At 30.2% G+C, this 22,323-nt stretch overlaps 1 protein-coding gene across 3 annotated transcripts in view; it reads right to left on the bottom strand.

Annotated features, from left to right (window-relative positions):
• Positions 1-241: 241 nt before the first annotated feature.
• Cnn (phosphodiesterase 4D interacting protein centrosomin) overlaps positions 242-22,323 on the bottom strand; it is a 73,660-nt gene continuing 51,578 nt past the window's right edge. For 2 of the 3 annotated variants that reach the window (XM_076383188.1, XM_076383340.1), the window contains 13 exons: positions 19,430-19,647; positions 18,069-18,240; positions 16,664-16,803; positions 12,672-13,082; positions 11,089-11,319; positions 10,556-10,909; positions 6,005-6,112; positions 3,440-4,681; positions 2,559-2,846; positions 2,160-2,384; positions 1,863-2,066; positions 1,497-1,725; positions 242-1,079 (listed from right to left, as the gene is read on the bottom strand). In XM_076383188.1, the coding sequence (XP_076239303.1) occupies positions 868-1,079; positions 1,497-1,725; positions 1,863-2,066; positions 2,160-2,384; positions 2,559-2,846; positions 3,440-4,681; positions 6,005-6,112; positions 10,556-10,909; positions 11,089-11,319; positions 12,672-13,082; positions 16,664-16,803; positions 18,069-18,240; positions 19,430-19,647 (4,034 nt within the window). In that variant the 3' untranslated portion in view covers positions 242-867. The remainder of the gene's footprint in view (positions 1,080-1,496; positions 1,726-1,862; positions 2,067-2,159; positions 2,385-2,558; positions 2,847-3,439; positions 4,682-6,004; positions 6,113-10,555; positions 10,910-11,088; positions 11,320-12,671; positions 13,083-16,663; positions 16,804-18,068; positions 18,241-19,429; positions 19,648-22,323) is intronic. The other variant, XM_076383272.1, reaches the window with a different exon arrangement.

The following is a 22,323-nucleotide window of genomic DNA, read 5'->3' as shown; positions in this document are numbered from 1 at the left end:
ATTTATTTACAAAAAATAAGGCAAATAATTGAATTTTTGTTTTCGATAATATACATTATAGTAGATAATATATAAATATATCGTTTATTTGCTGTAAAAATGACAAAACTCAAAAATCACACGACACACAGGAATAGTTTTTTTCCAATAAAATAATTTTTAACCCAATTAAAGCATTAATATAGCTTAGTTACATGAATCTTAAATTATTCATATTGAATTATGAAATAAAGTCAAGTCCTTTATTTATCATTTAAATGTCAATGGCACTTTATTTGCGAAGACTATGTACAGATGTTGTAGAATGATACATTAAGTATCTATATTTACACGCACACGAATTTCTGTTATCAAGAAAACGAAATACGACTAATGGACAGCTTTCGATTCGATGAAATGATTGTGTGGATGGAAAAATGAAACGATCTACGAAGGGGCTTGGGTACGATTACATGATTATGTACAAAAATTCATAATCTACAATTCCATCTCACTCCTTGACATATATCTTTGATTACTTCTTTTGTTCTCACGTTTCCTTCGTTCCTTCTTTCCTTCCTTCTTGTCTTAACGTTTTATGAATGTATGAAAATACTTTTTTCGCAGTTTTTATAAAATATAATATCAGTCGCTGTTATTTGTCAATTTATAAAATTACAGATTATTTAGCAACGATTGCTGATTGTTGATTTAAAGATTTAAAAATGAAACGCTGAATCAAGCAACGCGGTAGGAGTAAAGACGTAGTAAAGATATACTTATAAAAAACTAAACGACAAAGTTTAAAATGAGCAACGAGCAGCGACTATACACCTTTTCTTTCCTTTGTACAGATTCTTCTTTTGCTTACATTAGTCTCTTACTCTCTTAATTATCTAATGGTTCTTCGTATGTTCTTGTTTTCTTAAGTATACTTTTAGTAATTTGCAACTGCTTCGTTATTGCCTTCTCGACATTCTTCTTATTTTTATTTGACGCGGAAAGATGCTGGAAAGTATCCTCTAATGCTCTTCTCGTTTTCATTAGCCTTCTTTTTAGTGTTTCATTTTCTTGTTTTAATGTTTCCATCTCATTCAAACCTGTAAAATAATATTTTAAATTTCTTTTTTAAAAGTTTTATATTATGTGATAATAACATTTCTTATAATATGTTACAAGTTACAAATGATATAGATTTGCTTTATTAGTATTAATAGTATCATTTCCTTACGTTATTCTAACATATTCAGACTAATTTTTCAATAACATGTAAACAACAAAATTGAATTAAAAGTAAAATAACATTTATACAACTAATTTGTTGTTAAATTGTTACATTCCAAAGTCTGGAATAAATGGTCTGAACATTAAATTTATTATTGACATAAATACTGTCCAAAATAATTCTTTTACTTCTGTGTTGTTTTTCTTGTTTTTATGTACACATGTATATGCTATATACATTTAAAACTTTATAGAACTGTAAAATTAAGTTTTCTTAATCAAGACTGAATTACCTTCAAGTGGTAACGGGCTATCACTATCCAGTTCTCGAAGTGGCCTATTACCATTGTCATCATCATCACTCAACAAATTAGCCATTGACTCGGTGATTTTCAAAGTGTCCTTTAATGGTCTTATGGTAGTAACAGCCGCGTCGCTTTCAATTCCCAAATCTGGTGAACAACTTGATTTACTGCGTCCACCAAGGGTGGGATAACTTAAGGGTATCCAGTACTGCGAATTCTGAAATAAGACAGTTTATCATATGTAACTATTACCTTGAATATAACAGATACTGCTATAAATTTAACAGAAAACTCAAACTTGATTGTTAAATATAAATAAAATTTTAAAATTGTTAATATAGACGGTCTACTAACGTTATATGATTGATATTCCTGCATAACGTCTTCACAAGTTTGCTTAAGTATAGTATCCCCAGGTATCGAAGATATACCGCTAGAGCTTGGAGCGGAATCGCTCGCATCACAAACAGCAACGTGCCTTCTAAGTTCTTTGTTAGCGATTTCCAACTCCTGCAATCGCACCCTATGCGACTCATTAATTTGATTCAGATCCGAAATCTAATAAGAAAACACAATCAAACATAATTAACGGTAACTGAGGTTAGATTACTACACATAATTCAAATCAATTTTAGTGATTGAGCATCATACTTCTTTATTAAATTTGTCATGCATGGAACGGATAGTCGCGTCGTATCTGCACTCTGTTTTCCTCACTTCCTGTTCTAAGCGTAATTTTTCGTTTGTCAACTTCGTGTTCTCGACAAGAATTTGACTGTGCGAGAGTGTCAGGTGGTCAAGTTCTTTTGTTAACGTTGATATGTTTGCTTTGGCAGCTTCATTTTCATCTTCTAATTTCTTGATCCGCATTCTTAACTGAAATTGTTCAAATATTAAATCGTAATTACAAATAGTGACAGAAAATACTTATTTAACATAAATTTCGATTTAATTTGATCAAATAGTTAGAGTTAGACAATTCTATTTATCTTCAAAAATAATTGAAATTAATTAATAAATGTATAATAGTAAAGATAAAGTGTCCGTTACCATGTCATTTTCCCTGTTAAGTGTTATGAGCATCTCTGTAGTTTTTCTTTCTGCATTTTCTTTATAATGCACCAGTTCATCTTTTTGTTTATTCATCTCTGCAGCCATGGTTTCTAAATCAACCAGTTTCTTTTCTAGTTGTGCTCGGCGTGTACTGTTCTGTTTACTCTCTTTCTTTAACATATGGAATTCATGCATTCGTCTTTCCAATGATGATTGTAATTTCTCACAGAACTTCTGTGACTTTTCTAATTTGGTAATCAATGGTGAAATTTTGTCATCAAAGACCTATAATGGTTAAACAATTATTATTAGTGATCGCACTGCATGATCAATGTCTTTTAGACATATAATTTTAAGAAATTAATGAAGCAATGCTTAGAATTTCTCAAATATCATACAGCACTTATGGAATAGTTTCCATTTTTTGTATTTTTATTTTTATATAACTTCTTTAATATATTCTTTCATTATATAACAATATATTTTTTCATGTACAACTAAACTTCTTATCAATACTTTCTATAAATTTCATATAATCCTTTCGTTTTTCTCATGTTCTTTAAAAAAGTTCATAAATAAAGTTATATGAAATTAAAAATCAAATAAATTGTGAACAATCCCATTATTTAAATAATAAACATAGCTAAACTGTTTTGTCTAGTACATTGAATCAAAGTAATTATTGAATTGATTTGATATTGGGAAGTTTAATTCACATTATATTACATTTTATATTCATCTAACTTTCTGCTAAGAATTTAATTTGAAAGCTGACTCAATTGATAATGAAGTCATAAAATTAAGCTTATCAACACTTAAATTAAATAAAGTTATACAGTAATTGTATACATTATATAAATAAAAAAAATTATACTTACATAACCGAAAGAAATTTTGGCGGTCAATTCATTTCTGAGAGCACTAAGCTCTGAATATAGGAGGGCATTCGTTTCTTTAAGTTCTTGTATTTGATGGCTAGCCTCACAATCATTCACATCGTTTTGGTAAGTCTTATGATAAGGCACGTATTCCAAAGAGTCTTCAGAATCAGTAAACGTTTTAGTATATTTTGTAAATCTGGACCGGTTCAACGACTTTTGTTGCGTTTCCTGGAGTCCAATTCTTGCCATAGAAACAGTTCTATCAGGTTCCGAAAATGCCTCTGAATCGGATTGCGTAGAAGCTTGATTTTTCACGGCAGCAATCAAGTTTTCAGATCGACTTTTCTTCACGGAATTATCGATTGACTTTATGTTCATCTCATTCGTATTAAATGGTAAATCGTTGATCGAAATTCCTTCGAGAGCATTAACAAAATCATCAGATAGTATTTTCGAGTTCATCAAAACATCAAGAACAATTTTCTTGTGCTCGTTGCCTATAGTGTCTGAGCGATCAACGTTTTTCAACACTTCCTTCATAAATTTCATTAGGTCTTTCAAGTGTGTGCGCAGCAATTCGCAATACTTCTGGGCCCTCTCGGTTTGATTATCTCCATATTCGTCAATTTCCGTGGCGATGTCTGGTTTAGAAACCAATTTTAACCACTTCAAGTAGTCAACTTCTTTTTCTAGCTCATTCTTCTGGGCTACTAACTTCTGTACATAATCTGTCATCGTTTTTACGTCTATAGGTTCGTTTCCATTGACGTAATTTAGTTGTATCACTTCATTGGTAAACGTCACCTTTATACCAATGTCGTTCAGTTTTTTAATCAACGTGGACAATTGTGTGCTGGTGCTTTCTTGCATGATGTCTGATTTGTTTCGGCTTCTATCGTGAGAGTAGGAGACAGTTATGTGGTTATGGAGCTTGGCTATTTCCTTATTCTTGCTCCATAATTCCGTATTCACTAATTTCTGCAAGTTCTGTGTTTTTACTTGCAGGTCCTTCGATAACTGCTCGATCTTACGATTTTTCTCCTCTATCTCTTCGTTTCGCAGTTGCAATTCACGGAGAAGATTCTCTCGTTCAATTGAACTTTCTAAATCGTTTCTCGCGGCTTCTTTCACCTTTTCGAGTTCACTAATTTTATCCTGTAGCTGCTCTATTATCGTCAGCTTCTCAACCTCTAGAACTTCTATCTTTTGTTCCCTGTCTTGTAAACGCCCCTGTAGCTCCTGTTGAAACACAATTGAGTTTGATTACTTTGAAAATTTAACATATAAAATATGTAATATGAACTACTTTACGATTGTTTATTTTTAATTTATCTTCAATTGAGTAGCTAATTTTTAAGGTATCTATGTTTCACTATTAGGTACATCAACCATACACTTAATTGTGTATACAATTTCTGTACACAAAAATATTTAAAAAGAACTTTTGCAAGTGTAAAAATATATAAAATATTACTAAATTTCCAACCAGTAACTTTGAATAAAAATATTGTATAATCTAGTTGAAATTTGAAAATAATACAATACAATATTATAAAATATGGCAAATATAATATCGACGAGAAAAATATTGAAATTTAAATAATTTTTGATAATGTGATAGTATGGTTGATAAAAAAAAATCATTTCGAATATATGGAATTCATATAAGTCGGTGAGTTGAAGAATAGTACAATTACAAGAACTACATTTCGAGATATTCGATCTCAATGTGTAGTTTTGTGAATTTTACATATCTGGGCCACACAGTTAGAGCGTATTAAGTTCACGTGTTTTCTGTATAATTTAGTACTCTCTGTTTCTGTAGTCCAGATATAGTTTTCAGATTCTTTAAAAATGGCGAATTTGGGAATTTTACTGTTCTTTAACTCACTGATTCATATAATTTTCAAAATTTTGTTCATTTTCATACTTTGTGCTCGAATAATAGCTAAAATGATGAAGTAGATAGGTACTTTTACGTTCAGTACCTACATCCTACTTATTCTGACTTCTAAAACTCTCATACATTTGAAAATAGTTTCAGCAAGGTTTATCTTTTCTTAAGTTAAGTTAAGGAAATATTAACATTTCAAATGTATCCAAACTCTGTACTCTGTTATAAGATAACTATTTGACCCCAGAAATGAAAACATTAAAGGACACAATTGATATTTACTCTGACAACGAACATGTTAAAGAGACATTATATCAGATTCATCTTATAGATAAATTGTTTTATATTAATAGTAAATATTAAACATTTCTTAAAATATTAACATTTGAATCGATGTAAAATATGTAAAATATTTAAATCTTAACTCGTCACACTTTATAAGTAAAAAAACTACTTATTGTTAATCTGTATTCTCTTTGAAGTTGAAGATCCTTAAAAATTTCATCAATCATAATGCAGGCAATTGGGAAGAAAATAGATAGTAGGTAGAATTTCTTTCCAGACTCATTGAAACCATTTAATTTCTTTTAAACCCAATCAATTCTTTCCTTAAAATTCAAACGATACTTTTTCAGTATTAAAGGAAACACCAGAAGAAAAGACATTACCTCTGATTCAACTTCTATCTGCTTCTCCAAACGACTCTTCTCAGCTTTGATGGTCTCTATTTGGTCTCGTAGGTCGTTAATTTTCGCTTCCATTTCGTCAAATCGTTGCTGCACATATAAAGTATTATTCTCGTCAATAAAACTCGGTAACGAATCGGTTAAACAATTTATTTGTAGAACAACTGCGATTACAAGGTAATGGTTACGGTATACACAAAATTGCGTGCAACAATGTACATGGAAAGGGTGTGCAAGTTAAACAAGAGGATTTCGTATCTCGTAGATGCAATTCTGGAGAACCTGTGGACGATAGACGTAGGAAAAAGTGCAGGAAGGGGAGAGCAACATTGCATGTTAATCAGATGCAGAAGTGTCAGATTTTCGGTCTTCTTGACCAACTGCGTGGCGAGACAAGGGTTACAATATCTGGACCCTAAAAGGAAAAGATATATCTAATTTGTAAATTTTCTGTTGTGTTTACTTTCATCTTATCGTTAGTTCTATCTCCGTTTTGTTAAGCACCTTTTCTAATTGAACATGAACTGTGTACATGTAACAAAATCGTATAATTCTTAGTTTGAGTTTAAAGCATCTGATGTTGTTTAAACAAATTGCATGTTGTATTGAATCAAGAAAAAAGACAAAAATTTAACGTTTATTATTATCAAATTATTTAAGTTTATCTGTTAAATAATATCTATTTTGAGTTTCCTTTATAAAATATAGACATTCTTAAAATTATTGATTTAAAAATGTATTTGCTGTTAAAATTATGAACAAAAGTTTTGGAATAAATATTGAACTATTTAAAAAACCGATCCGCCTGCTAATACGTACGATACCAAAGTTCTTTCTAAAACAAAATGTACAGTCTATGAAAACTACGTATTTTTATTGAATTAGAATAAATGTTCAAAATATACTACAACTACTACTATATTTTTACTTCATGTTTAGTCAGTTTTACATAATGTAAATACTAACATTAAATAATTATTACAATATTATTAATTTAATGATGATGGACTCATGTATGTGTAAAAAGCATTGAATTTTTTATAAATTTATAATTCTATATAAAAAGAGTTTCATTTGAATTAAATATAATTTTTTAGTAGATCGCTTTGTATACTAAGCATCCATAAAATATCAAATACTTGCATATGTTGCAATGTAGTCAAAATAATAACACACTAATTTTTTTAAATGATATAATTTGTTACATGTTCATTCTATTTGTCTGTAAAATAGAAACAAACGTGCAAAGGTATCAAAACGAGTTCTACGACACAGAAGCTATAATTTGTGTTCCAATTAAATATCGTCAATTAATCAGTCAAAAAATGAATTTGAATTTTGAAGTATAATTTTTTTGTATCGAAATTTCATTAAAAAACAACTTAATATCTAGTCTACTTGATTTTTCTCTGTAAAAGTTACTATGAACCAATAAAATTGAAACGATTTTTTTGGAGCGATTTATCATAATACAAAAAAATATATTATTTCTTTAAATGAAAACTTTCTTTTGCAAAATGTTAATGAATTTTCAAAATTGTATCTTTATATTGAATGTTTTTAAATTTTCAACTCATTTTTGAACGAAGAATTCATACGCTTCAAGTTGAATCACAAATTATATATCACTTTGTACAATTTTACTTTTCCTCGAAAAGAACCCTCGACATCTACCTACCTCCATTCTCATCGAGGCACACAAACAGGCGAACATTTTTATCAATTGCTCGATTTCAACTCGATTTCAATAATATTCAACTAATCTTCGAAAGATACTCAACGCTAATGCTACACGGTATTGTTAGCACTGGCGAATATCTGTGAAATACAAGAGCGATGCTACTTCTTAAATCGATCTCCCAAATTCAAGAATTCAATCTTTTATCGAATAGGAAGATCAGAATACTGTCGCTTTTTCGGTTTAGTTTCGTAAAATGTTGCACGTTTCCATGTTAAAAATGATTGAGAATCGTTTCTTTTCGTTGTGATAAAAAAACAAAGCCACACCAGTCTCAACTTTCTTCAAAGTCGTTCTAGTCGGAAAAACGAGAAAATAGAATGTTTCGATATGTCGTCAAATATCCTGATCGAGGTCTGTCGATCAGTTCTAGTCGTTTTCTTTTTCTCTTTTACGTTTTTTGTTTTTGTTATCGTCGTTCGTCGTGGAGCAAACCACGGTGATTGAAACGGTCGAGACGAATTTTCGTACCAAGACTGCCGAGAGCAGGCCATGCAGACTTCACGACGGGACTTGGTCTCTATTCTTAGACCAAAGGCATGTCTTCGATTTAGTATCTCCGAGATACAGTGTCGACAATATGTCGACCAATTTTCGTGGACTTTCACGAAAATTTTTAACCCGATTTCTAACGAACTACCCTATCCATAGTCGATTTTACTAGATACACAGAACTAATAACTTGCACTCACTTAGAAAATTTTGCATTAACAGATTTAGTGACGATCACTAAAGACTAACAGTTTAGACTTGTAATATTTCCTTAAAACATTTACATTAAGTAGAAGCTTATGTAAAAAAATTAATCAATTGTAAAATTATGAAATCATTTTGGTTTTTAATAATACATATGTACATAAGTGAAAGGACGTAAAAAATGTAGAAAAATTATTTCATTGTAAACGTGTTAAGGATTTTAAATTGGAGATCTTCAATCTACTATAAATTGGCAGTACTATTGTGTTGATTGAAAACTAATTTGTAGCTCTTGATTTGATATGACAAAAGACAAATATTTAAGATAAAAAAGAAATGTTAAGGAACACAAATGATTTTATCTCTTGCTTTTAAAAACATTATTCAAATTGATAAAACTTATTTGAGGCGATAATTAATAACCAAGATTTGACATTTCAGGAAAAATTTTTGTTTATAGAGAAACAAAGCAGTGATATGAACTTTAAGAATTTACTTGAATTTGAAATGTAATTTTCTTTCAAAATTAGTTTCAGTTTCATGAATTAAGTATATAGAACCTATGTAGAATGAATGAAGAGCAAAAACTTCACATATTATTAACCACTTCTTCAAAACATAGTATTATACCCTAACCTGATGAAAAAGAAAGCCATTTAACCACTTCTTAAACATTATTAAATCCAGATGAATGATCAATAAAAAAATAATTATTTTCGTGCAATAAAAAAATCTTCAAAGGCTTGTAAAACAGGAAGAGTATATGGAAAATCTAGACTGTAAAATTATGAACGAATTATAAACCACATATAAAGCTATTTGTTAATAAAATTCAAAATAAAGATTACAACAAGAATCTTGTTACATTTTATACAATAGTAAGAACTGAACGGAAAGAGAACTATTCTGAACGAAATCCTGAACGAAATTTAGAAAATTAGAAAATTGGTGGTATTTGTCGCAATTTTAATCAGTTTCATTCGATAAAGGTAAAAAAGTATATTATTGACTTCATTATGAATTTGCACATAAATGCGGTAAATAATGTTCAGTTAACCTTTATATTTAAGAAAATGAACGTGCTTTAGAACTAGATAGTTTATGATTTAGATACATTAGTATAAAAAAAATATAATGAAATAATATAAAGTGATTTCATGGAATGATTAGTTACAGGAGCAGTATAAAAAAAATATACAGAAATTTATTTAAAGTTGAAGAGATTAAAAAACATTTTCCGTCTATATAGATATGTATATACATGTTACATAACTATTTAAAAGTACAAATATTTACTTGCTTTAGTTTATAGCATGCATTAATACTACATATACGTGCAAAGATATATGCACAAAAGAATTCTTAAAGAAAATTGAATAGAAATAAATAAATAAATTACATATTTCACTGAGCTTGAAAAACTTTGCAACACAGAAGAAGAAAAAAAGACAAAAACATTGGAAAAAAATGTGACAAAAAGTGTAATAATTAATACCGGAAAATTGAATTTTAGGCTAGTAGCGACTGGAATTTTTCACTGAATTTGTTATGCGTACACGTAAGATTATAGTAGAATTCATAAGAGATACGTAGTATAAGCTTGCTAACTTGTCGCAATTTTCGGTGTATCATACAGATATTTAGAAATGGTAAACGGTGCCCCAAAGCGATAGGTGTCATGCAGTGAAAGTGATGATGGCGAAAAGCAGAAAAGGAGAAGTAGAAGAAGTAGATGTTAGATGAGTTCAGTATCTCTGAAAGAAAGAGAAACGTTCGATAATGCTAAGCTATTTCGTGATTCTTATTCCTCTGTAAGTGGAATGATTTACAAAGTCCCGAGGATCATCTCTACGTTTTTGAATTATCATTGATATATTTGAACAAATCTATTTCACGATATGTCCAAATCTCAGCACAGCTTTACTCAGTTAATAGCTTTACTTTGAACATTATCACAAATATAAAGTGCTTATAAATAAAGAGAACAATCTACACAGAACACCATTTAATCGGATTCCCAAAGAATAAAATTTAATTACTACATGATTATTCAGAAACGTAGAGATAGTTGAGTAGAGTTCAAAAAACATGATATCGACCTGATTGCTGGGATCACGCTCAGGATCATCCGTCATGTCGGTACTGTAGTCTCTTCGGGGTAACTGATTGTGGCCGTCTCTTACTGTCTTTAAGTTCTCACATTCTCGTAGCCTATGGAGCTCAATTTCCAGTTCCATAATCTTTTGTTCTTTCCTCAAATTCGTATTCTCCAATTGCTGTTGTCTCTCCATGAAACCTTGAATAGTTTTAATAGCTTTCTCGTGCTCTCCTTCTAGTTTCCTTAACTTATAATCTGTCGTCTCAGCATGCTTTTGCATGTTGCACAGCTTTAGCACTAGCTGCTTCCTTGCTTCTTCTTGACGTTTTAGTTCACTGTCCCTATCTTCTACTTCCTGCAACAAATACATACGTCAATTTAACTAAGCCAATAGCACTTAATAAATATCTTTGTTCTAAAATTGTTAGTTTATTATAGAATTATTGTCTTATAATTTATTGATAGAATCTTATTTAAGTATTTTTTTACACAGTAACATGAATATAAAATAAACAAATATCTATTAGTGCGAACCTTAATTAAATCTCTCACGTCTTTAATTTCTTCGCCGATAAACTGCACTGGTGATTTTACTCTCGTTGATCTTTCCTTATTCGGTTCCCAATCAAGACAAGTGTTGGCTTTCTTCGTCATCCCTTGAGTGGACGTTATTTTCTGTCCCATTCTTGACTGTAATGGGTCTTCAATTGAATTCATTGCCAATGGACTGCTGGGTGGTGATCGCTTGGTATAACCGTTCTCAAACTACAAAAAAGATTAATTGCTTTATTTCTCTTTCATATTACTTCGACTAATCACTTTAATTACAAAAAAGATCAATTGCCTTATTTCTCTTTCATATTACTTCGACTAATCACTTTAATTTCTTACCATAAATTTCCATTATTAAAAAGCAAAACTGTATTATCCATATTTTTAAAGTAACTGAATTTATAGCTTATCTAATTGAAATTTATAAAATAGAATTTGTCAATTTGTTCTTTTACTAGAAGAATAAACGACAAAAAACAAAACTTTTCCTACAAAAATAATATTATAATAAAATACAAGTTCGTACATACGTTCAAAATACGAAAGACAAGTACGTCAAATTTTAAAAATTGTAGACAATTTATGTCGACTTACTTTGGTTATAGGAACCAATAACTATCTCAATACATGAATGAAATCTATAAATATTCGTTTTGATGTTATGAATTGTTTCTCTACCAAAAAAGAAAATTGTTAAAGTTTTCTTGAACCAAAAACCGTGAACTTCTCCGTCCATAAAAATAAATTTTACCATTACATTGCTGAAGTAAGGATGTTAAGAAATAAAATTGTCATGTTTCATAATTTATGGTCATATTTACACGAAAATGACATCAATCAATTTTTTACGTTTTTTCGATAAACATAATGCCAAACACGACATAACTGAGGCCGTAACGAAATTACATAAAAAATCAATTTGGAGGAGTTCAATTCAATTTTATTAAAGTTACTCCTATTTATACGGTATTTAGCTTTATTTTCAACGAGGAAACATTAAAAATTTGATAATATTACATTTACGTCAATACTATAAAAAAATAAGGAATTTAGCTTTTTGGGAAAATGACGATTCATTGCTCGAACGATTCTAAGTACACTGTTAAGATCTGGCATCCATTGAAATTCGTCGTTTGCCTGCTTCGATATATACGTATGTTTAGGAGTTTAGGGTCACCCAACGATGACTCACGCTTTTTCAAAATCTCGGGAATATGATATACAAAATCATTCAATGCATGATTGTTTCCGAAATCAAAAATTGTCAGGGTATCTGAATCCTACTCTATATGTTCTACTTTCTACGCCTGTGTTTTACCTACTAACTTATTCATTTTTTTTACTTAAATAGTGAAAAGTAGGTGATACGGTTCACAAAAAAACCCGTTAATCTATTTCAGTAGCTAATAAAAATCGAGACTAAATTCTTCAAGATTGATTTTAACTGCTGTTACTAATGACAAATTATCTCGAACGGTGAGAAGTTTAATTTTACATAAAGAATTGACATAGTAAGTGACACTATTTGATGGAAGTGTTACTGGCACGACGAAATTAAATATTACCTGTGAGAGTAAGGCACGATGTTTGTTGTTGAGGTCTGTAAGGGCATCGTCTCTGGTTTTCACAGACGCCCTCAACTGATCAACTTGTTTCTTTCTTTTCTCTGAAACTGCATTCACCTCCTCATACGCTCGACTCTTTTCCTCCAGCTGCGCATTTTTTTCTTTAATGATTCTTTCTTTCTCAAGCAGCTCATTTCTGCACTGCTGAACAACAGCGTCTCTTTTAAGCAGCTGTTCCTCCAGGTCTTTGACTTTCTCCCGCAGTTCCTCTGTGTCGCGCACCCTCTCCGCAGTCAAATTCTCTCTCAAACGTGTTTCTGCATCCAAACGTTCCCTAAATTCATCCCTTTCACTTTCCAGTTCTTGTGCCCAGATGCGTTCCTCCTCCAAACTATTGGTTACCTGCTTCACCTACGATTAAAAGAAAATGTTGCACTATAGTTGTCGAATTCTTTAACGTTATTTATTTCGAAAGTCAAATAACTAAGAGAAAACATATTTTTTCTTATGTTAAGAATGATATCCTAAATTAATGAAATTAGCAAAAGATATGTAATGAAAGTTATCCGATTCACATGATTCGTCATAAAAGGTTACTCAGTACTTGTAATAAACGAGTTTGTGCACATCATTTCAAATCATTTGCAGTTACTTAATTGAGGAAGTTTCTAAAGGGATTGTCGAACTTTGTAATTCAGTTAGTAAAACTGTTACAATTAGTAGAGGTTTGTTAATTTAACTGTTTGAAGACCACAACTAAATAAATCCCCAAAAAGTGATCGCATTATACTAGCTTCTATTGAATTAAATCCGTAAGTTTCAGCAGAGAATTAACAAAAACATTTTAAATGTCCGTGAGAGTAGTTTTAAAGTGGTGTTAAAGTGGTGTAAAATGCATGCAGTTCTGTCAGTTTTTTTTTCCCACATCAAATAGAATATGTCGCGGATTTTCTTAGGAAAGATTAATCAACAGAGGAATGTACACTTAAAAATAAGGGGATGTTCAAACAAAAATGATGAATAAACGTAAGGTGTACAAGCCTACGACTTAAAAAAACATGGACAACCAAATACGTTTCAGTATTAATACTTGATACGGTATTTGTGGCACTACTATTATTGGGCTGTCTTATACACTAAATGTTGAAAGATACCAACAGTTTCTAGCATTTGTACTGCTTGATCTTATTTATGCTATACTTCTGTAAATACGTCTGGATTTGGAATACGGAATGCATAAGATGATGCACCAACTCGTATTACGTGCACCGTAAAAGGCTACCTTCTACGAACTTATTATAAAAAATGGTTTGAAACACACAGTACATCATAATTGCCTCACTTGCAGGACCTGATCCTTTTCATAGGAATAAAGGAAAATAAGTTGTAGTCACATCTACTTAAAAGAATAAAACTTAAAAAAATAAATCATAACGTGACGTAATTTTAGTGACGTGATATTTTGTTGATAATTTCTTTAAATTTGGATGCCTTTTTCTTAGATAAATTTCGAGAATTTCAAATAAACCTACCCCTAATTTTTATGATAAGACAAATACATCTTTAATAATAGACATAATATTCTTAGTTCTGGGTTTGTTAATAGCAAACTGAAGATGAAGCTGCCTATAATTAGTAACAAAATATCTCATACTTTAAAATATATTATTAATGTACCTGACTTATCGTAAGACGCCCTTCGTGCACATGCAAATTTGTCGCTGTTTTATTAGTTAATAAACTGGAAATTTTTATTCTTTTATTCTTAAAAATATTCTTACCCAATTTTTATGATAAATCTGGTTTTACTCGTTTCAATGATTCAATGAAATTATTTATGTTATGAATAATGCATGGCAAGGAGTAAATTTGATTAAATACACTTTCTTTTTTCGTTTAAAGTAGAGCAATTGCAAATACCAAATAATATCAGTAGTGAATATAGACGGGTTCTAACCCATGACCCCCCACACCCACCCCACCCCATGGAGGGCTGACGTCACGGGGGAGGAGCGGGTGTGACGTCATAGCGGAGAGAGGCGAGGGTGACGTCACAGGGGAGTTCTGCCGTCAGTAATAAGGGAGTCTACTTTTTGAGACCGAACTTTTGGCAATTTTGAGACTGAAAAAGTCCCCCCCCCTCGGCGCTAAATATATGCTAAAACCCGCTTATATTCACTACTCAAGTATACATTAAAATATCTTGGAGAGTGATAGGAGAGGTTAAATGAACATAAAATGTTCTATGATATAATATCTGATCTGTGTTCATTTTGCAATAATAATTCCTTAAAGTTACCAGACTTACATACTAAACTAACCATCAAAGGATTCTGTAATTTCACAGATGCATTGGAGAGCAGAAATAAAGTAAAAAAATCTTAGTACATTTTGTTCTATCTCTTACAGTTCAACTTTTCTAAAACTTTAAACATATGAGATGTTTGTAGGGAATGGATCTCAAACTATTAAAGCTTTATAAACATTAAACCGTAGTAGATAGAACAACATGTATTAAGACCTTTTTGCTCTATTTTCTCTCTTCAACAGATCTGTAAAATTACAGAATCCTCTTATCGTTACTTTACCATGTAGGTTACTTTATCATATGTTAACTTTAAGGAATAATTATTGTAAAATGGAGGCAGATCGAATATTATGTCATAAGACATTTTGTATTCTATTTGAGGTCTTCTTCTACTCTTTCAAATATTTTAACGTATATTTTTAACACTGAGCATAAATGGAATAGCTACTTATATTGTAAAGAATAATCAAATTCAAAAATTACAATATCACATTGCTTTTTCTGTAATAAGTATGATGGTGAGTACTTTAATAATGAGAACAAAGAAATAAACGCATAACGATTCATTAAAACATTTCTTAAAGTGTCCAACTATAAAATAGATAGAACATGAGCCATGATTGTCATTTTATCCATTTATTTTCTTTAACACATATCCACTTCACATAAACAAACACTCTATTAAACTCGCAAGCAACGCCACTTTTCTATATTGTTCATTGTCTTGTGTATCCCAATAGGGAACGAATGAAACTATTATCAACTGTAGACATTAAACCACGATTAAAAAAAGAACGGTTTCAAGTTTATCTTTATAGCTGAAAAAATATGAACCAAGTGAACTTAAAGACCATTGCAAACATACTGATGATTAATTTCTTTCCTTTTCCGGATAATGTTAGTCGGCTTATCAAGTATACATTCTGATTGAAACGACCAAAGGAAGTAAACGAAGATAGCGTTGAAATTGTGGCGAGTATACGATTCAAAATAACATACATAAGAAGAAAAATAAGGGGAATAGCTTGGAATCTGTTTAACGAGGAAAATATTTGGGCTCTATTTTATGAATTTAGAATTATACATATTAATGTAAATGAATAAAGTTGCACAATTTTAAGTAAAATCAATACATGAGAATTTTCTCCTATATAACTGTAGTAAGTATATAGAAAATTTCCGCAAAAATACATCAGCAAATAATACAAAGACATCAAATAATTGATTAAATAGAAAAATCGCATTTGTTTGAAACAATTGCAAAAAAATATAATTCAAAACAACTTTTTTTTATATAAAATAATTTTTATTAGTACTTGAATGTGTTTATTAAAAGCATGCACGAGCTGATTTTCGTGCTACTATTAGTTCAGAAGCTATAAATTTTTGAAAAAAGTTAGTACTCTACTTCAAGTAACTGTAAAATTCATCATTTTTGAAATTTTGAAAAACCCTTTGACACACGTTTAAACATTGTTAAAGACTATAACATATTCGAATTGAAACAAGATCCGATGTGTGTCCGACTTCGCATAGAATGACCCAAACTTGTTTTTGGTTTCAACTTATAGTAAGTAAATATTGAATCTGCATTTTTTTATGCTTATGATGGATTAAGATTAACGTAACTTGTTTACGTTTCTAAGCGTACAGCATGCGTATATTTAATTTAGTGTTCACGTACCTCGTTCTCCAGAGATGCGACAAGTTCTTCCATTTGACGTAATTTTTCTTCATTTTCCAGCGCCTTCTCTGGCGTGATGCCGAATGTTTCCTTATAGTAGATAGATGCACTTGCTACCTTTTCTTGGTATTCCGCTAATTCTGTCATAACAGAGAGGAGTACAACGTTACATCGTGTCGAGAATAAATTAGCTTTGCCGAAATGCAGTAATGGTGGATCAAAGAAGAAATTTATTGAAGTAACGATTTAATTATGACTCAGAAGTAATAGTTATTAAAGCACCATAAGACAACGTTACAGTGAACAAATCTTTCATTTTTTTGCAATGCAAAAACAAGCATTGCAATATGTTTAAACAATATTGCATTATTGCAATAAATCCTAGGCGCATTTAAACTTACATTTAAGAATTATAAAATTACATTTTCTAATTTAAAATCATAGGAAATATTTCAGCAGAAACCGTGTCTCATCAATAGACTGCGGATTTTTATGTATTAACAGATAATTTAAATATGTAAACAGATATAAAACGCACATTATGTACAGAAATATATAAATTTTCAAAAGCAAAGTAAGCATCATGATATTTGAAGGATGAAACAGGTTTTACTCAAATATTGTTTCTTTAGAATGTACCCACAAAAGTTTGATTTTGCATAAAAATCCGCAATTTGCTTATCAACTACATTGTACAAAAAATGATTCTAAATATCTTCATTAATTCAAATGATTTTCAAATATAGTATAATAAATACATATATTATAATAGTACCAATAAAAATTAAGAAATAAACGTTTCCAAATTAAAGAATAAATTTCTCTATAAAAACCAAATTTCATTAAATTAAGTAGTCACGAAAATATTATTCAGCATAAAAATTTACTTTGATTTATCTTTTAAAAGTGAAATCATATTTGTAGTTTACGTTAACATTATTTCTTATTTTACATAATTCAATATATTCTCAAGGTTTGTTAAAAATTATGTATGAAGATACCAAAATGTATTGAAAATAAATTTATATTAACATTGATAATTGAAAGAACTTAGCAAATCCTTGTAGAGTAAATGTATCATACTTTAAACATTGAGTTTGAGAAAAATAATTGAAATCGACTTATGTTCTAACACTTGATCAAATTAATGTATGCAGAATACATACTTACTATGTAATAAAAAAATGAATAATCTGATAACCGCTTGCATTACACTACTAGAAAAAATTCAAACTATAATTGATAGTCCAGTAATATGAGATTCAATAGTTTGCAATAATCTAATGACATTTTATATGAAACGTATTTTATCGTATGTTGCTACAAATAATTTAAGTTCTACAAATCGTATGCATAAAAATACAGTTTTAAGTACCTAGAGTGTTCTTCATGTGTTTCTACTGACCTTGCTCAAGCTTCCTGATCTTTTCTCGTTCATTCTCAAGCGACTGTTGATACTGCGCTTGATTTCGTGACGAAGCTTCTTTCTGTTCCTCGATTAGCTCAAACGCCTTGGCTGCTTGGCTGAGAAGTTCCTGCTTCTCGACCAACTCTTTCCTCAGTGATTCAATTTCAACCTAATAGAGTAACCAAAACTCTGTTGAACTTCACAAGTAAATATTATAAAAAATAGATGGTATAAGCCGACGTTTTTCCCTTGTTTTAGATCTACAATATTACTATAATATGAAACAAAGCTATAATAGGTAACGTGATATCACGTGACGTGATAATAATATGTAAATACCCTATGTGTTGTACACATATTGTAATATGCGGTCAAAAAATTAAAATGTTGAAGTCATTCAGTATATATAAATAAAAAACGATAAGGTAACGATCAAAGAATTCTTAAAAGGGCGTCTACATTTGGATCGTTTATTGTGAAAGTGGTGAAAAAGTCCATTTCTCCAAAAGCTGCGAAAACGAATAATTTACATATAATTTAATATAAAAATAATTGGTGATTTTACTTTAGAAAAAATAGATTTATATCAGTTTCACAATAAACGATCCATTTCAAAAACGATCTTAGGATCTCGACACAAAGGTTTATGATACAGTCACCTAAAGAACATCGTTATTTTTGAACCTCAGCTGTTTATTAATTATTGTAAATAAACAATGACATAGGGATTTAAAAGTCTAATTAGTACTGGCTAAGCACATGTCTGGCAGGGACCTCGTTTCACGTGTTGAATAACGATAGTCATACTGTAAACTCACGTCACAGTTCACCAAGATATTACACTTCAATTTCAATTTCATTCTATCTCTACTAGGTATAAATTGTAGATTTTCTCTTACAGTGTTATTACATCATTTTTACAATTAAAACTAAAACCTACAATGTGCATTCTCATGTTAACAGTAACAATAGAAAACGTGAGTTATTAACATTTAAGTATTACTACTTTGAATTCTTTACACGTTGTTGTCTTAAAACCACGTTTTTGTACTGACGCCCTTCTTGCAGCTAACAATTGCTTATGTTAAGACACTTATGTAACTTAGTAGTAAAAAGATATAAGACCCATAAATACGTAAACAAATTTATTTCAGTAAATGAAGTTTAATATTAAAAAGAATTGATTATTCTATTATCCAAAAATTCCCTTATTTGACCACTTTTATTTCCCCATTAGCTCGAATACGGAAAGCTCTATTGTACTAAGAAATTGCTATAAACCCTAGCTTTGTATATTTCAATCGGATATTATGTATAAAATCTAGCGAAATGAAAAAGAAATTATAGACGTATAAAACCTTGAGTTCGATATTCTTCTTTATTGCGTTCTCGTCTACCGATGTGATGCCCATTCGTTCTTCGAGAAAGTATATCCGTAACTTTAAATTGAAGTTTTCCTTCTTCAGGGTCTCTAATTGATCTTCGTATTCTTTCATTGTTCTACCAATTCCAGTTCCATCCCTGGTTCCAGTCACCCCCGTTGGGCAGGGTGCACCAGGTGATCTTGGGTTAGTACCTGTAACAGAAAACAATGTTCCAATGGTTCAATCTTAACAATACATTAGCTCTTAACATATATAAAGTAATTGATAATTAAATGGGATTTAGTCATATCATAAGTATATAATGTCCTTTTTGTTTGTTATTTTGTTCGAGGCGAGTGAAAATTTATTTAATCTGAAAGATAAAAAGTGAATAAATAGTATTTTAATAATAATTTTAATAATGAAATGTACCTGTATAATATATTAACTCTTTTGAAAATAAACTAATCTTTTGCAATCTTATTTATAATACAATCTAATATTTGAATAGAAAGTTGTTTTTGTTAATTCTTACTTTAGACACATAGAATTTGAAAATACCTAAAACTGACTGTAAACAGGGTTAGCGATAATATTATTAACAATATTAATAGTTACTATTCAAGTACTACATATCAGTAACTTTAATTAAATTTTCTGTTACATATTTTAGATGTATAAACATCCAACAATTTTGGCGCACTGATAATTGAATACTAATTGAATTAGTTGAATGATAATTGAATTGAATCGAATAATATATATTTCGTTAACGTTGAAGTCATTTTCGTAAGGGTAAAATAAAAAAATATTTTTCCTAAAAATGTAACACAGAACGAAAATTATGTCATCAGAAAGACTAATTACTAACATAAACGTAATATGTATATCGCTTTATTTAATTTATCAATAGGTTGCTTAAATATCTGTCATTCATAACCAATAACTTCTACTGTCTACCTCTACCAATAACTTTAAAAAGATTATCAATATGTATAACATACTAATTACAATATTATGGAATGTATGAAGTATTCAATGGTATACAACAATTTAAACAATAATAATGGCAAACGTTGAATGTGAAAACAATATCAAATGATAGCTTGAACATTCGCGAAGTATTCCTAATTAATGTAAGTCTAATTCGATATTAGATAATATATTTACATAAAGAGAAGAAACTTTAAAAGTAAATAAATAGTACAGTACAATTTATTAAATTCTTACTTCCCATAATTAACAGGCAAGATGGTGTTAACCTAATACCGTGAGGTATTCTGTTAATGCAGTTGCTCCCCTTAAGTCATCTCTATAATTAGAGGATTTTAATGAGTTTCTAATGTTTGCCACCTAAAATTTTTACTTTTCACCGTTGCTTCGATTAATTTTCGACGAGCCACCAATATGATCACATGAACAACAATCACGATTGCATTGATGCGGTACGGATAACTTTATTTCTAACATTTACGTGCTGAATGTGAAAACCCAAATTTTGTGCGATCACGTTTGGAATTGTGACAATTGGATTCCCTAACCCGTACCCCTGGTACACCTGACTGAACCTATTTACACTGCTGAGAGATTTCGGATAAAAGACGAGCTATCGATACGTGTTCGCGAGGTCACGTTATGAAAATAAAGGCGAATTTAGGCGTTACACTTTAGATGTGAATCGCGGATGATTCATTCACAGTAAAAGGTATAAAGGTTGTTTTCATCCGCATTTTATCTAAACTGAACGTCCAAAGTGAACAAAATAGTACCTGGTCTCTACTTTTGATGAAATGCATGGATGATTCATTAATAATGAAGCCGCAGTGATAAGTCTAAACACCTCGAAAGGTTTCCAGAAACAAGTGAACAGTTGTGGCTAGGTATTAGAATTTCATTTGAAAACTAGTGAAATGAATTCAACTATTGAACTGGTGTAAATACTCACTGTAACTATTATCTTTCACATTCACTGTGAGTGAATCATCTGTTATGCACATTCAAAGTGAAAAAATCTAAATTCGTCTGAATAGAAGAAAAAATAAGTAGAAGCACATTATTTTTTTTTGAGATTCCCGATTTACTTCTTGTTTTGATGATGAAATAAAATCTTTTTTAAAATAAATGGACTCAAATAGCCAAAATTGGGAAAAGTCACTGAACTGCAGAATGACCTAGAAAAATTTTGAGTTCTAGGAATCTAATTGTATGCGAAATTCTCTTTTCAGTATTGAACTCTTCGCTAAAAGTAGTGGTGGGGTAAATAAAAGTGCTTCAATTAGAAACAATAATAATAAATTGTATATGAGGTACCCATCTACTAAATGAATTAGTAGTTCATAAGCATTGATGAAAATGGTATTTATAAAACCCCAATTGAAATCTTAATTATAGAAATATTTCAATAGACAATTTAAATAATTTCTTCCTTCAACAAAGTACTTGATTTCCATATCAACACCGTCGATATCTTTTCATTATCTCAAGTCGGTTAGCTGTTTTTTTACGGAAAGTGTTTCCTCGTATCCATGAGCTAATTTGTGCGTCACTGTTTAAACCATACTGTTATCACACACTCACAAATTCCAAATTCTTCAACGAATACACGCGAAGGTTGATAAGGGTTCAAGCAAAAAAAGTTTGAGGATGTTAACTCTGGAAATTTTAATGCGTAATGTTTTTACACCCAATCAGTTATCAGAATCAGTTATTTAGAGAATAACTTCATGTTTCTGTAATATTTCTACTTTTAAAAAATTAGAAAATAAACTTGGAACCTATATTTATATCCTCCCGAAAGATTGAACTTTTTATTTAATAATTATGTATAAAAAAAATTCTAAAACATTATTTATATTTTGACGCCTGAGAGTGGGATCACCCCTTAATGC

Source organism: Calliopsis andreniformis, chromosome 1 (genome assembly GCF_051401765.1).
Source record: "Calliopsis andreniformis isolate RMS-2024a chromosome 1, iyCalAndr_principal, whole genome shotgun sequence".
NCBI lineage: Eukaryota > Metazoa > Arthropoda > Insecta > Hymenoptera > Andrenidae > Calliopsis > Calliopsis andreniformis.
Note: the sequence above shows the minus strand (reverse complement) of the source record. Positions and strands in the feature narration are given on the sequence as shown.